The 15,743-nt window shown below is 26.0% G+C and overlaps 1 protein-coding gene across 1 annotated transcript; it reads left to right on the top strand.

Moving 5' to 3' along the window:
- Window positions 1-10,931: 10,931 nt before the first annotated feature.
- LOC100250926 (ethylene-responsive transcription factor ERF084) lies at window positions 10,932-12,035 on the top strand. The gene has a single exon (XM_002271262.2). The coding sequence runs from the start codon at window positions 10,961-10,963 to the stop codon at window positions 11,810-11,812; it is 852 nt and encodes a 283-aa protein (XP_002271298.1). The 5' UTR covers window positions 10,932-10,960; the 3' UTR covers window positions 11,813-12,035.
- Window positions 12,036-15,743: the final 3,708 nt, after the last annotated feature.

Here is a 15,743-nt window from a genome sequence, read left to right as displayed (position 1 = left end):
ATATATAGATATATTTGACAAATCTTAAGAAGATGGAAAAGAGAGAAAAACCTTAAAGAGATGGATGAAGAGATTAAAAAAAGAACAACAAAGAGATAAACGTCAAGATTGATTTCACTTTTGATTATTTTTATTCTCTATGGAGTAAAATTTAAGGTAAGTCTTTCAAGAAATTTATTTTTGTTCTTTTTTTTTTGGATTTTTTTAAATATATATGTTAATTATTATCATTTATCTAATTATTAAGGGTTAGAAAGTCAAAAAAAGAAAAAAAAAATTATGATTTAGAGTTCATTTTCGTGATGAAAAACTCTTTTTTTTTTTTTAAACATAACTATGTACAAAGAAAAAACAAAAATAAGCATTTTCAACTAGTTCGGTTTGTGAATATTTTGCATTCATTGACTTGGTTTGTCAATTCCAAATCATTTTAAAAAATTACAAGACTTCTAAACTATTTCAACATATCAAGTTTTACTTAATTTACTTAATTCCAAATCATTTTCCAAGTGAGGATGTCTTCTAAAAGTTGACTTGATTAGTAAAGGCGCTACCCGCAAAATAATTCCAAAAAATTATTAATTTTTAAAAATGTTAAAAAATTATTAATTATATTTATTGTTATTTTAAAACAATAAAATCAAATGAAATTTAAAATGATAGGGGTTAGGATTCATTTTTTTTTATTATATCAACTCTTTTTATTTTTTTTCTAAAACCGAACTTCTTTTTTTATACAATACATATGTACTACCACTTACGATAGGGGTTAGGATTCACTTTGGTAAGGGAAATTTTGGTATCAATCGGTTCTTATTTGAGTTTCAAGTTATTTTTAAAAATTATTAAAATTGTTTTTTGAATCTCACATATTAAGTATCAATTGATTTGTAGTTCATTTGCATGACGAAAAACCTTTTTTTAAAACATAATTGTGTACAAAGAAAAATAAGCATTTTCAACTAGTTTGGTTTGTGAATATTTTGCATTAATTGACTTGGTTTGTCAATTCCAAATCATTTTTAAAAATGACAAAACTCTTAAACTATTTCAACATATCAAGTTTTACTTAATTTAGAGTTTATGTACCCAGTGAAAAAATTAGAGAATTTAGGGAAAATTTATTAGATGCGGGGTATAATTAAACACACATAAAGGTGTAATTAAATCTAGGATAATATTATCTTAGAAATTATTAGATTAATTGGCTTAATTTTTTTACTTTAAAATTATTTTAAAAATTATTAGTTTTTAAACTAAAAAATAAAAAATTAAATTTTTTTAGAATTTTTTTATACAATAAATCTAAAAAATTATGAATTTAAAAAATGTTAAAAAATATTTCTTTGTTCGTTTCAAAAATTCAATAATTTTTACATTTGAAAAGCATAAAAGACATATAGGATAGTCTCCTTAACTTGCTAGTATGGAGAGCAATTGAGATATTTGGGAGAAAAATGTTGAAATTTTACGGCGGAATTAAGTAAAAAGTTAATTTGTTATTAAAAATAATAATAATAAAATAAATAAATAAATAAAAAGAATGAGGCTTATGTTAAACAGTGCGTGGATTTTTTTAGATAAAGTAAATAATTAGGGTGATTTTAGGGAATTTCGAACAAAATGAGCATAAGGGTAGTTTTGACATTTTCCAAGTGAGGATGTCTTTAAAAGTTGACTTGATTAGTAAAGGTTATAGCCCCCTTTTTCCTTTTTCATTTTTGAGAGATCATGTTTTAGAAAATAAAAAAGTTAAACAAACACAAAAACAAAAAATAATAATTTTCAAAATTTTTTGAATTATTTTGCATAATAATTCCAAAAAATTATTAATTTTTTTAAAATGTTAATAAAATTATATTTTTATTTTAAAAAATTCAATGATTTTAGCATTTAAAAACCATTCAAAGGATCATTTTCATGAACTTATAAAATGGGTATTTGGGAAAGTGTTTTTTTTAATAATTTTTATTTTTACTTTTAAATTTTTCAAGAACATCTAGATATAATCCAGATGTTTGTTCAATTGTGAAGTCAGGATTTCAATTCCAGGGCAGTCCAATGGCCCAGCTTATTATAAAAAATAAAAATAAAAACTTAAAAATTAAATTAAATTAAATTAAATTGTAAAACACAAATTAAATTAGAAATATGACAAGACTGGGAGGCAACTCCAATCCAACCTTGCGTAAACGTGTCAAACATGAATCATGCAAAGAGCAACCCCACCATTACTATTCTTACGAAAGAGAAACAAGGGAAAAAAGAATATTGAAAAGTGGCTTCCATCCATGGCTTCAAAAAGAAGATGCAGGAAGCACTTTTACATTTCCCATAAGCCCACACTGCATCAATCTTTGCAAAGAGCAAAGTACAAGGTTAATAAAGATATCATGATAACATACTTTCTTTGTCTTGTTTCTTTTTCTCCATCCCCCAGACGGAATGGTTGGGAAGATCTCTCGGACCGAAGGGTGTTGTAGAACACTAAAACTCTCGCGTGCTCCGCTCTTCGTCATTGGGAAACTCTCTCTCCCTCTCTTTCACTCTGTGTTTAGGGGGTTACGTAGACCGACATTCTCTTTTTCTTCCTAGTGATTGTCCCTACTCTTATTATCAATGAGGAGAAACTTCTTGTTTGAGTTTTGCAACAAACAGAGAAAGTTAAACTGGGTGTTCTCTGAATGTGTGCAGCTGGATGACGAGATGGTGCTGCATGGAACACCACCCTTGTACTGTAGGCTTCAAGGGTATAGCTTATGCTTATTTTGGGATCATATATTGGAGTATGATTTGAAATTAATTAATTAATTAATTAATTAATTATAAAGAATGTATTTGATAAGATTTTTCAAAAGAAAAAATTGAGAAAATAAACTTTCTTTATTTCCTGAGGAAAAATACAAGAAAAAAATAAATGAATAAAATAAATTCAAAACTAATAAATTATTTTTATATCTTATTTCAATTTTATTTTTTCTTATTTAAATCTTTTATATAAAATTTATATAATTTAAATATATATATATATATATATATATAAATTTTTTATTAATTTTAATTATATTTTATTTTCTTTCACATTTTTCATAATAAAATCAAATATGAAAAATTTTATTTTTTTAATATTTTTTTTTAGTACTTTTCAAGAATAAAAGATAGCCTAAGAAAATTTTACAAAGATTAAGGTTGTGTTTGGTTCCCAAAAAACATTAAGAAAAGAAAAAAAAATATAAAGAAAAATTATTATTTTATATTTGACTGTTTTATGAAAAATATAAAAGAAAATTAAATATAATTAAAATTAATTAAGATTTTATGTATGTTTAAATTATTGAATCTTTATATCGACAAGTTAAAATATATAAAATAGTTTGAAGTAATAAATAAAATAATTTATCAATTTTTAATCTATTTTTTATTTTCTTTTTTATTTTATTTTCCTTGCATTTTCTCTCAGATTTTCCGAAACCTAAAAGTTGTTTAAAATGGGAAGAGATAACTATTTTTGTATAAATTAGCTATCAAAATTAAAATTTATATTTGTGAAGAGTCATTTTCATTTCTATGATAAAATGAGTTCTACTTTTTCAATAACCTCTCTAATCACATTGAGGGGCGGAGCCAAGACGGAGGGCAAGGGCCCCCCTAAAATTGTTAAAAACTCAGGACCCAGCTTTTGTCCCCCCGAAAAATGTCAGAGTTGGACCATCGAGCTAAGACCCACATTCCTTATAATTGATAAAAATTTATATATATTAAAAGTTGTCCTTCAACTAAGGTCCTACCTCTGCCACCTATCACAATTCACAAACTTAAGAGCACGTGGAATCATTAAAAGATTGGTTTGTGGTGTCAATCAGATTATTTAACATTGATTTAACCGTCTCAAATCTATTTAATTAAAATTAAAACTCGTTCCACGAGGAATCGGACAGAACAGATGCCCAAAAAAATCCATTCTATTGTCATTCTTATTTAACATTCTTCTTATTTTAAAATTTTAAAATAAGAAAAACCAAAATTTTAGTTATAGTTTGAATAATTTTGTGTTTGTCTTTTATTTTTTATGTTAATTTTTTCTAATATTACTTTTTTTTTTTGTTCTTATTAAATGTTAAAATAATAAATAAAAATATAATAGTGAAATATAATACTTCATAAAAAAATTTAGGATTTGTTTGGTAATTGTTTTTTATTTTTTATTTTTTATTTTTAAAAATAGAAAAATGTTTTTTAATGTTTTTTAAAATGAAAAGTTTGTTTAGGCATCTCAAAGTTTTTAACTTATTTTAAAATATAATTTTTGATATACAATATTTTATTTTTAATCATTTTACATGACTATTTTTTTAAAACGACCCTTAGAAAACAAAAAAAAAAACAAAATTGAAATCACTTAAAAAAATATTATTTAAACACATTATATTTTTTGTTTTTAAGAATAAAAAATAATTTATTATTATCAAATATGTTTTTATGTTTTTTTTCTAGAAAATAGAAAACTATTTTTAAAAATATTGTAATTTCTAGTTGTTTTCACTTTTTTTTTTTTTTTAGAGTTGTTTTAAAAAATTAATTATAAAAACATATATAACGATTAAAATAAAGCTTCAAACATAAAATTATTTTTAAAATATATTTAAAAATATAATCCAAACAAACTTTTTTTTTTATAAAACATCATCAAACAGTTATTAAATTATTTTTAAAATTCATTTTTGAAAATGATTTTGAAAACAAGTTATATCAGATAGGGTATTAAATTCTTTTAAAGAAAAAAAGTAAAAAAATAATAAATGTATATTCATATTTTAAACTAGAATTTGATACTATCTAGTTTTATTTTGGGAAAATCATCTAACCATACACCAACTACAAAAAATATGAGATTTTGGAACTTTACTTTTTTTCTTTTTAATTTTGGTGTAAAATGAAAAAAAATATTGTACACTCCAATAGTGCTTTCAAATTTGTTCCACAATTACCCTCAAAAGTAAAAGACAAAAGTACACATCAATTTAATGCTATCTGTTAATTATTTTTCTCATATCAATATATTATTATTTTGTGAATGATGTACCAAGGGTTCCAAAGTGCATATCAAGGTAGGGATTAACCCCCAATCACTTCCTTATGGGTTTCAAAATGAAATCATGTGTCATCCATGTTTAGATGGGGGTCCCGAAAGCGATAGGATTGGATGTACCAAATTTAATAAAGGATGTACTAAATTTTGAGAAGAATGTACTAAGGGTTCCAAAGTGCGTTTTGAGGTGGAGATCGACCCCCAATCACTTTTTTATGTAAAATTTTGATGTATACAAAAGTGCACATCAATTTAATGCCTGTTAACAAGTACATGAGTCATTTATTTTTCTGTTAACAAGAATATAACAAGTACACCCTTCGATCTTTTCCTTATATTTTCCTTCAGATTTTTCGGAACCAATGACCTAAAAGTTGTTTGAAATGGGAAGAGATAACTATTTTTGTATAAATTAACTATCAAAATTAAAATTTATATTTGTTAAGAGTCATTTTCATTTCTATGATAAAATGAGTTCTACTTTTTCAATAACCTCTCTAATCACATTGAGGGGCGGAGCCAAGAAGGAGGGCAAGGGCCCCCCTAAAATTGTTTAAAAAAAACATAAAGCTCCACTTCTTACAAACTCAGGACCCAGCTTTTGTCCCCCCGAAAAATGTCAGAGTTGGACCATCGAGCTAAGACCCACATTCCTTATAATTGATAAAAATTTATATATTAAAAGTTGTCCTTCAACTAAGGTCCTACCTCTGCCACCTATTACAATTCACAAACTTAAGAGCATGTAGAAGAATCATTAAAAGATTGGTTTGTTTAGGAATCTAAAAAGCTTTTAACTTATTTTTAAATATTCTTTTTTATATATAATATTTTATTTTTAATCATTTTACATTACTATTATTTTAAAACAACCCTTAAAAAACAAAAATAAAAAACAATTGAAATCACTTAAAAAATATTATTTAAACACATCATATTTTTTGTTTTTAAGAATAAAAAGTAATTTTTTTATTATCAAATATGTTTTTATTTTTTTTAGAAAATAAAAAAACTATTTTTAAAAATATTTAAAAAACAAACCCTAAATGTTAAAAAAAAAATTGTTTTCATCTTTTTTTTTTTCTTAAAATTGCTTTAAAAAATAATTATAAAAACATGTCTAATGATTAAAAATAAAACTTCAAACATAAAAATTATTTTTAAAATATATTTAAAAATATAATCCAAATAAACCTGTGTTTTATAAAACATCATAAAACAGTTATTATTTTTTAAAAAAAAATTCATTTTTCAAAATGATTTTGAAAACTAGTTATCAAATAGGGTATTAAATTTTTTTAAAAAATAATAATAATAAATGTATATTCGTATTTTAAACTAGAATTTGATACTATTATCATCATTTCTTGAGCCTTTGTTTATAGCCTTTTATTTGCCATCATTAACCCTTATGCAGATAACACAGTACACTTGCATTAATTTGATGGGACATGTACAATTTATACCAAATAGTCTAAATCCGAACAATAAAAATTTTAGAAAGAAATATGAGGAAGTTGTGTCTGGATATTAGTGGCAAAAATTCTAAAAATAATGTGAAAATGATGATCATTAAACGAGGATCTCAGTTGTTAATCATATGTGTTTGTACATAAAACTTTGTCTTCTACAAAGGACAGAATTGTGTTTGTACATAAAATTAATTTTAAAATAGAGAATAAAAAATAATTTTTTAGAATTTTTAATAAATTAGAGGGTTTGATAAGATGTTTTAAAAAATAGTTTTTAAAAATAAAAAGTAAGAAGTTTGTTTGGAAGAAAGAATTTATATTGTTTTTAAAAATAATGTATTATTTTTATTTTATAAAATTAATTTATAATGATATGAAATCAAATTCAAATTAAGTCTTATTAAAAAATAAAAATTAAATCCACAAAAGATAAATAATTTCTTTTAATTATGAAACATTTTTTTTACTGTAGTGAAACAAAAATTTCTATAAAATAAAAATAATTTTATTATTTATTTTTAGTACAAGTCAATTAAGTATTTTAATTATTTTAAAAAAAAATAAAATTGTTTGATCATGATTTCTTATGTATTTTTAGAAACTTTTTTAAAGTTAAAGAATAAAAAAAAAAGTTTTTTAATGTTTTATAAAATTAAGGATATTTGGGAAGTTATTTTTATAGAAGGATTTTAAAAATAAAAAAATAAAGACTTGTTTGAATATATTGGCTTTTTTTATAAAAAAATATTTTGATTTTGTAAAAACATTTTAAATTCAATTTATATCATATTAATTAATTAAATTTAACTGAAGTCTTGTTGAAAATGAAAATAATTTGTAATTACAAATAAATTAAAATATATAGTTTTTTAGTAAAACATAAATAGTAATATTATAATAAAATCATAAATTATATTTTTAGTAGAAAATATACTATTTTATTATATGTTAAAAAAATATTTTATTATATTAATAAATTTTTGGGTATTAATGAGTTTATTATTTAAATTTTAAATTATTTAAAAAAAATAATAGACTTGTTAACAAATCCAACACATTAAATCTTGTTTAATTTGGAGTTAATTTGTCTAACGAAAAATAAATAAATAAATAAAGATTCTACGTAGAAGATAAATAATAGTGTATGTGTTTTTATATTATTTTTAAAAATTGGTAAAAACAATTTTTACTTGTTCTCTAAAAGTTGATCTTTATTTCACTTAATTTTTTAAAAACTAACCAAACAGTAATATAAATTTGTAAAAACATAAAACTGTTTTTAAAAACTCCACCTAACAAGCTCTTATTTCAATAGCATTGTTTTTTAAAGTGTTTTTATTTGATGTGTTTTTAATAAAAGTATTTTATTTAAAAGTGTTTCTATAAAAATCAATGTGTTTCTTTTATAAATGATTTTTCATATTTTTAAAAGTTTTTTTTCTAAATTTTTCCAAATACTTTTTAAAAAAAAGAAAAAAAAAAACACTTTTTAGGCTAAAAATTGTCAAACATACTCATAAAATTTATTTGATAATAATTTTAAAAAGTATTTTTAACATTTTTAACACTTTAAAAATTTTAACTTTCATTACCATAATTTGTTTCTTCTATAAGTGATTTTTCAATATCATAAATCATTTTTCATATTTTTAAAAATGTTTTCTAAATTTTACCAAATACCATTTTTTAAATTTAAAAAAAAATTATTAGGTTAAAAAAACTTCTTAGAATTATTGTCAAATTGACTCTAAAATTCTATTTGATAATAATTTTAAAAAATATTTTTAATATTTTTAACACTTTAAAATTTTTATCTTTTAAAGATTAAAAAAAAATAGAAATGCCTTTAAAGAATGACTCTTAAGCGCACCATGAATATCATAACACAAGGTATTAGTGTATTGTTAAACTTTATATTAATCTAATTTGTTCTATTATTTTTTCATTGGTGTGGTATGTGTGTCCATATATATATATATATATATATATATATATATTTAATAATTCAAAAAACCAAATATCTTATTTTCATTATGGTATCTACCTTGCTAAAATTATCTTTCTTTCTTATGCCATATAACTTAGATAATCAAAACTTATTGAAGGCTAGATAGCTGAATTTATACTTATTTATTAAGGATATTATCTTATTTTTCTTTTATAAGTTGTATATCCTTTTGTGTAATTGTCTAATTTTCTCCTTTTCATAAACATTTTAAGTTTTATTATTGATAAATGGTAGAATAGTTACTCATTCCTTTCTACTTACATATAACCTTTTTTTTTTGGGGGAATATCTAATTAATCTCTTTAAATGAAGAAAATTTGTCTTACTTTTATTCAAGTTGATTGAAATATAAACTTTGTTTCATGATTTTTTATACCTAAGATTAATATTGATGCTATGCCTAAGATTCAATGTGTTCATAACTATAAAAATTTGTTTGATTTAAGAATTTTGAAATTTAACTTTATTGTCAATTTTCAATTTTATTTTCTCCTAACCTATAAAAACCAAATCAAATCGACATTTATATAAGACTTTATCTTTTATAATTTATAATTGTTCTATGTTTAATAAATTTATTTATATTTATTATTATATATTTTATAAAATTTATTAAAGTATTTCATTATTATTAGACTATAGTTAAATTAATTTTTAAATATCTTTATTATATTTTAGTTTGAAATTTTAAATATATTTTAAGCTTCAAACTCAAGTTGATTCTAATTAATTTCAAAATAAATTAGACTTCAATCCTAAATTAACCTGCATCTAATCGATCATCTAAACCAAATCAAACAAATTTAAAACAAGTTTGGTTTGCTTTGATTTTTGCATTATTAAAATGTCAATTCAATTTTTACCTTATGTTGCTCGAATTTTATTTTTGATTTCTTTCCAAAATTTACAATTTAATTTGCATACTCAATCTAATTTATATGCATAAGTCAATTTTAAATTTAATTACTAATATTATAAATTATAATTGTAGTTCAAGTTAAATTATTTATTTTATATAATTTGAATAAAATTAGATAATTTAAATTATTAGTTTCATATTAAAGTTAAATTATAACCATTTTATTACAATATAATTTATATAAATTATTGATATTTTAATAAAATCAAATATTTATTATAAATTAGTATTAATTGCATACTTTAAAATTTCACTTTTATTATCTATCCATATAATATTACCATTAAATATAAAAAATTATAATTATATCATATATATATATATATATATTATTTTTAATAAAATAATTTTAATAAAATAATTTTAATATGTATATTTTTATTATTTTTGAACTATCCTTTCAACATTTTGATGAAATTTGATTTATTTTTGTTTCGATAGTAAAACCAATATTTTTATTTTATTATATTAAAATAAATATAACTATAAATAAATAAAATAAAATTCTTATTTTAAATTTTCTAAATCTTTACTTGATATACTTTTATTGTTATTTGATTTTTCATTCCATCTAATTTTTTTCGGACTTAGAATTCATGATAACTCTACTTTTCTTATAGATTTTGTAGCCATATTTAAATAAATATTGAAAAATAATCATATTTTGCAGAATAAAGAAAAGTAAAAATAACAAAAATTTCAACTTCCCTTCATTATGGCACTTGAACGTAATCATGCTCTCATTCGTATACCTACGGGCTACGCATCAAACAAAAGAATGGACGGTGGTGATCATCTTTTGGAATTCGATTTTAGATTTTCCCCTGAGCGGGCCCAACTTGGGTGATTGACATGATCAGGACTTTTCATGTTTCAATGTAGGCCACTGATTCATCCTACTCTATGCAACCAAACCCACATCTCCTTCTTACATAACGGTCCTCCACATGCACCTCTGTACCACCAGAACATCTCTCCCATATAATGCATGCCATCAAATACCCATCACTTAGCAGTCAAACAATCTTGTCCTTTGACGCCACCCTGACGCTGACCTACACGTTAACCCGATCCCACGGCTCAGATATGCCATCAATTCCTCGAGATCATCCACACCATTAAAATCCCATCACTTCATTTTCCTCCTGTACCCATCTCTTCTTCCACAGTGAGACATTCACAAAGCGTATCGTGGGGGTACTTGCGACATTTCACAAGCGTATATCCCTTCCTGCAGAGGTCGGACGAGCATGTAAATATGAGGGATTGGTGTCTCATCGATGTTGACAGGAATATCTTCTTATATTCTTAATAAAATCTTTTTTATTTTCATATTTTATTTAATTAATTACACAATAAATATTTTAATAAATAATATTTTATTCTGCTGCTATATATAAACGGGGACTGTAGGACTTCATCACTCTCCATGAATGTGTCTCTCTTCTCAGCACAACAACAGCGGGAAAACCATGGACCGAGAAGCTTTGCGAGCTGTTACGTTTTTTCCTAAACCTGAATCCTTCGAAGTTCATGAAACCTTACGCTACTTGAGCGAAACCGCACCGTTTTACGGATCCCTTCTTGGAGCCCACTTCTCACTTTCTTCTGTTTCTGTCCCGGAGCTCGTCAACCTGCCCAGCAATGGTGCTGTTTTGGCCGATTTATCGGGGAATTTGGGGGATGGTACCCAGAAGGAAGCCGAAATTCCTCCGGTTCTTGACGGAATAGCTGCGGTTGTTGGCCAACACGTTCTCTTTGGAGGGAAAAAGAGTGGGAGCAGCTGTGATGGTGGCGGGATTTCGGGGTTCGTGCCGGTTTCGCAGCGCTTCGGTGCCGAAAAGACAGTGGTGGATAAGAAAAATATCGGTGACGTTTCCGTGCAGAAGAGCTATAGAGGAGTGAGAAAGCGGCCGTGGGGGAGGTGGTCGGCGGAGATTCGCGACAGAATCGGGCGCTGCAGGCACTGGCTGGGCACGTTCGACACGGCGGAGGAGGCAGCGCGTGCATACGACGCGGCGGCGAGGCGGCTCAGAGGGTCGAAAGCTCGGACCAACTTCGAGATCCCCTCGGTGTTGCCTCTCTCATCCCCATCTTCTTCGTCGTCATCATCTGAAATGAAGAGGAATATGAGTAGTAAGCCTAAGGCGCAGAATAGAAGAAAGTGCTCAGTAGTCACTTCTGTTGCTCATCTCTTCAGTTCTAGTTCTATCCCTTCCACCACTGAAGTTAAGGGAAAAGTAAATGTGGAGCTAGATTTGAAGCTGGGTGTCAATTTCAGTAACAGAAATGCTGCATCAGTGCCTCTTTCACCTTCTACATGATCCCTCTATATCTTAGTTTCTACTTCTTTTCTGTTCCTTCTTTTTCCGTTCTTTGTATTTTCTTTTGTTTTATTTGGAACTTTGGTTCTTAACGGCTATGTCTCACCCATGGACTGTGTTTCCCTTGTGCATGGCTGTGCATGATGAAAGTTGCAGTCCATGAGTCAGGAGACTTGGGAAGATGAATACGACACAAGTGTAGTAAAAAACACTTAGCTCTCTCTTGTATGACGATGCTAGCTATATTATTACTATATTTTCTACCTGGGTGTTTGTATTTTCCATCTAAAATTGCCATGCATTGGTGGGGGTCCTGGGTGAGATTGCTTCATATCCCCACAGCACACCCCTACCACACAGTATTCTTTTGAAGGTTTTAATTCCTCTACAGTAAAATAAAGAGAAATCCCTGTTTTTCATGGTGAACAGTCCAAAAAAATCTTCCTCTACAAGTACTGAACTGCAACTTTTTCTCCTTTCATTCATGCATTTAACATTAAGTTCCAGTCTTCCAGAGAGGGCTGAGCTCAGCTTCAGGAACAAAACACAGACTCATCCAGTACAAAATTTACAAGCAGCCCTAAGGAGTCCAAAACAGTACTGGGTGGGTTTTGAAAAGTCGCCCATGAAAGGCGGGTGAGGGGTGACAGAAGAGATTATGAAGAGGGAAACTCAGCGTTTGATGCTCTCTCTCTCTCTCGCTCTCTCTCTCTTTCTCTCTCTTTTCACTTACAGCTTAAAACTTAAAAAGTACCATTGCAGACTTCTGATTACTGATTGTGTGGGGTGGTGTACAGTTGCACCGCTCAGCTTAGCTATTGTTTATGGGATTGTGATATGATGCGCCAGAGCTGGTGATAGTACGCTAGCTCTGAAGATCTCTTGGCTTATTACTGAGACGGTCAGGTGCAGTGATGCTTGTATGTTGAACACAAATCACTTCACTTTTCATTTTTACAAATTTTAACCTTTGATCCTCTTATCACTTGACCCCGGTCCCCACCCCACTCCACCCATTTTAAGGCTTTGGTGTTGTGCTTCTTTTATTTTTTCCATCTATTTTTTTTTTTGTAAATTGTTATATTATTTTTTATTTAAAGATATCCAAGGGGATGAGGCACATTTTGGCTGTTATTTTTACCTGCTTGGAATTTTCTTTTCTTTTCTTTTTCTCAAATGGAATGATTGTTTTAGATTTGCTTGGCAAGAAAATAAAAATGAAAAATGGAAGGAAGAAAATTGAAAAAAAAAAGATTTAAAATAAATAAATTAGTTTTATATGTTATTTTAAATTTATTTTAATTTTTTAATATAAAGATTAAATAATTTAAATATATATAAATTTTTAATTAATTTTAATTATATATAATGTTTTTCTATATATTTTTATGATATAAAAAAATAATTTTTCTAAGATAATTATATATATATATATATATATATATATATGTGGCCGGACATACAATAATGATACAGATTTTTTTTTCTTTTTAAGATATTATATGTACAAATAGCTAGTCAGCCTATCAGTTGAAGTAGGGTAATTGTTGAAGGTTTTTGTAAGGTTGAATATTTCGACCGCTGTAGGTTTTAGACTTTTAGTAGACTGTAGACATTCAAGCGTGATAAAAATTAAAACCTAGTCCACTTGTACGATGAATACAAATGGGTTTGGTGATTATTTTCGATAATAGTTTTAAAAAATAAAATTTTGATGTTTTATAAAATAAAAATAAAACTTAAAATATTTTTGAATATATTTTAAAAATAATTTTTATATCTAATTTTATTTTTAATTATTTTATAGGCTTATATAATCATTTTTTAAAACATTTCTTAAAAAATAAGTGAAAATAATAGAAAATAACAAAAAAAAAATTATTTAAAACAATCTTATTTTTTATTTATAAAAATAAAAAACAGTTACCAAACATGTTTTTTGTTCATTTGTCCTAGAGAATAGAAAATCATTCTAAAAAACAATTATCAAATAAGTCCTAAAATTTTATCAAATAAAATGAGTAATCAAAATAAAAAATGGAATATGGGTAATAGGAAAACTGAAACTTGGTATGAGATATCCAAAATATTTGTCATATAATCCACCATGAAAAGAATTTACCTATCATAATAATTTACTTTTGTATTCATCCTTTCTTTGAAAAAAAAAAAAAATCAAATTATAAGGGAATATTTTGAAACAACAAGTGTACACAAATAGGATGGTTTTATTTTATTTTATATTATATTATTTTATTTTAATTTTCTTCCAACATTTTTGATAAATATATATGAAGAATGACAATTCTAAAAGTAATTGAGATGTATGATATTTAAGCTATTGAGCAAATTATGCAATGGTGCTAGATTTGGAGAACAATACACACTTGGTGGCCCCATTGTTTGGCAATTCTAGCCAGCAGCCCAAATTTGAAAATAATAGCCTCCAACAGCCCTTAAACAATGCAGGACATGTAATCCCTATAATAATGCCCTGTAGCTTGATTAAAGGCTTAGGCAACCATCACGAAGCTAGCCCATTTAGCTACTATTAAGAATTAAAATATTAGTTTTTAAGGGTATATCAAAACTTTATTTTACGTGTGTATTAGAAAATATCGATAAATATTCTAAAATAAAATATCGATAAAACGAAAAATTGATCAAAATTTATGAAAATATTGAGAAAAAATGATATAAAAAGTAATAATAAACAATTTTGAAGTTATTTTGTTAAAGAAATTAATACATATATAATATAATTTATGACATTCAATAATAATATTCAAAATTTAAAAATATATTTAAATAAATCTATTTTATTTGGATGTATTTAATGACTTAAAAAAATGATGATACATGTATATATATATATTATGAGATATTTTTAATATAAATATGTAAGTTTAAGATATTTGTATTTAAGAATATATATAGATATAAGAGAATCTTATTATAATATAAATAAATGAAGTATATACATGAAGCTTATGTCCTATTTAGTAGCATAAGCAAAGTTAGCTTAGTGGTATGCCCCCACCCCTCCCTCCGTGTTTGAGGCCATGGGTTCTCTACCCATCCCTCCACTTTCATTCGATTTCTTTTTAAAGATAAAGAAGTGGAATCTATCCCTCCACTTCCATTCATGTGATAGAGCCTAAAATTGAGCTCTCTACATCTAGATTCTTTCTCATGCATAAAACCCTCACAGAAGCGTCCATTTCTTGTACTGAAGCCTCAACAAAAAATCTATCGCTAAGTAAATGTTGTAGTACATGATAAGTGACAGATGGCAAAGATATTTTTGTTTGGGAACCAACTCCTTAGTTATGGGCTTGAATAAGGTTTGAATGGTGTTCATTCCCCTTGTCCCTACATCCATGTTCTTTGATTTGGTCGTAGTAATGGTAGGGTTAGGTCTGAAATGGGTAGGAATGACGTTGTCATGTCAATAAATTGTGCTTCAATAATATGAATGTAATTATGGAAAGTGAAGTACCATTCATGGGAATACTTAGCTGATATGGAACTAGTACTAGGTTTCATAAGTTAGGGTTTTTTGTTTGTTAGATTATTCTGTAACTGGGGTTGATATGCTGTTCGGGCATGTTTTAAAGAATAGTAGATATTGGAATCCATTTGTAATTGCCTTTGTCTAGGTGATATGCTACCCAGACCCTTTATTTATATGTGTTGATGATTTACAACCAAATTGATTATATGGGGTTAAATTAGAGTAGTACGTGTGTAAATTAAATTTGTTTAAGTTGCGATTGATGGGAAGCTTGAATTTCTCCTTCCCAAACCTTGGATCATCATATAGGTACATACAAAACTATTCTAGACTTCTCTATAATGTAATCTAAGTCAAAACATGGTTTTAAAAACCATTTAGATTATCAAAACTAGAGAAAAAGTAACTCTTACCTAG

This window comes from Vitis vinifera, chromosome 9, assembly GCF_030704535.1.
Source record: "Vitis vinifera cultivar Pinot Noir 40024 chromosome 9, ASM3070453v1".
NCBI classification, from domain to species: domain Eukaryota; kingdom Viridiplantae; phylum Streptophyta; class Magnoliopsida; order Vitales; family Vitaceae; genus Vitis; species Vitis vinifera.
The sequence above is the reverse complement of the archived record's forward strand: the minus strand, read 5'-3'. Positions and strand labels throughout refer to the sequence as shown.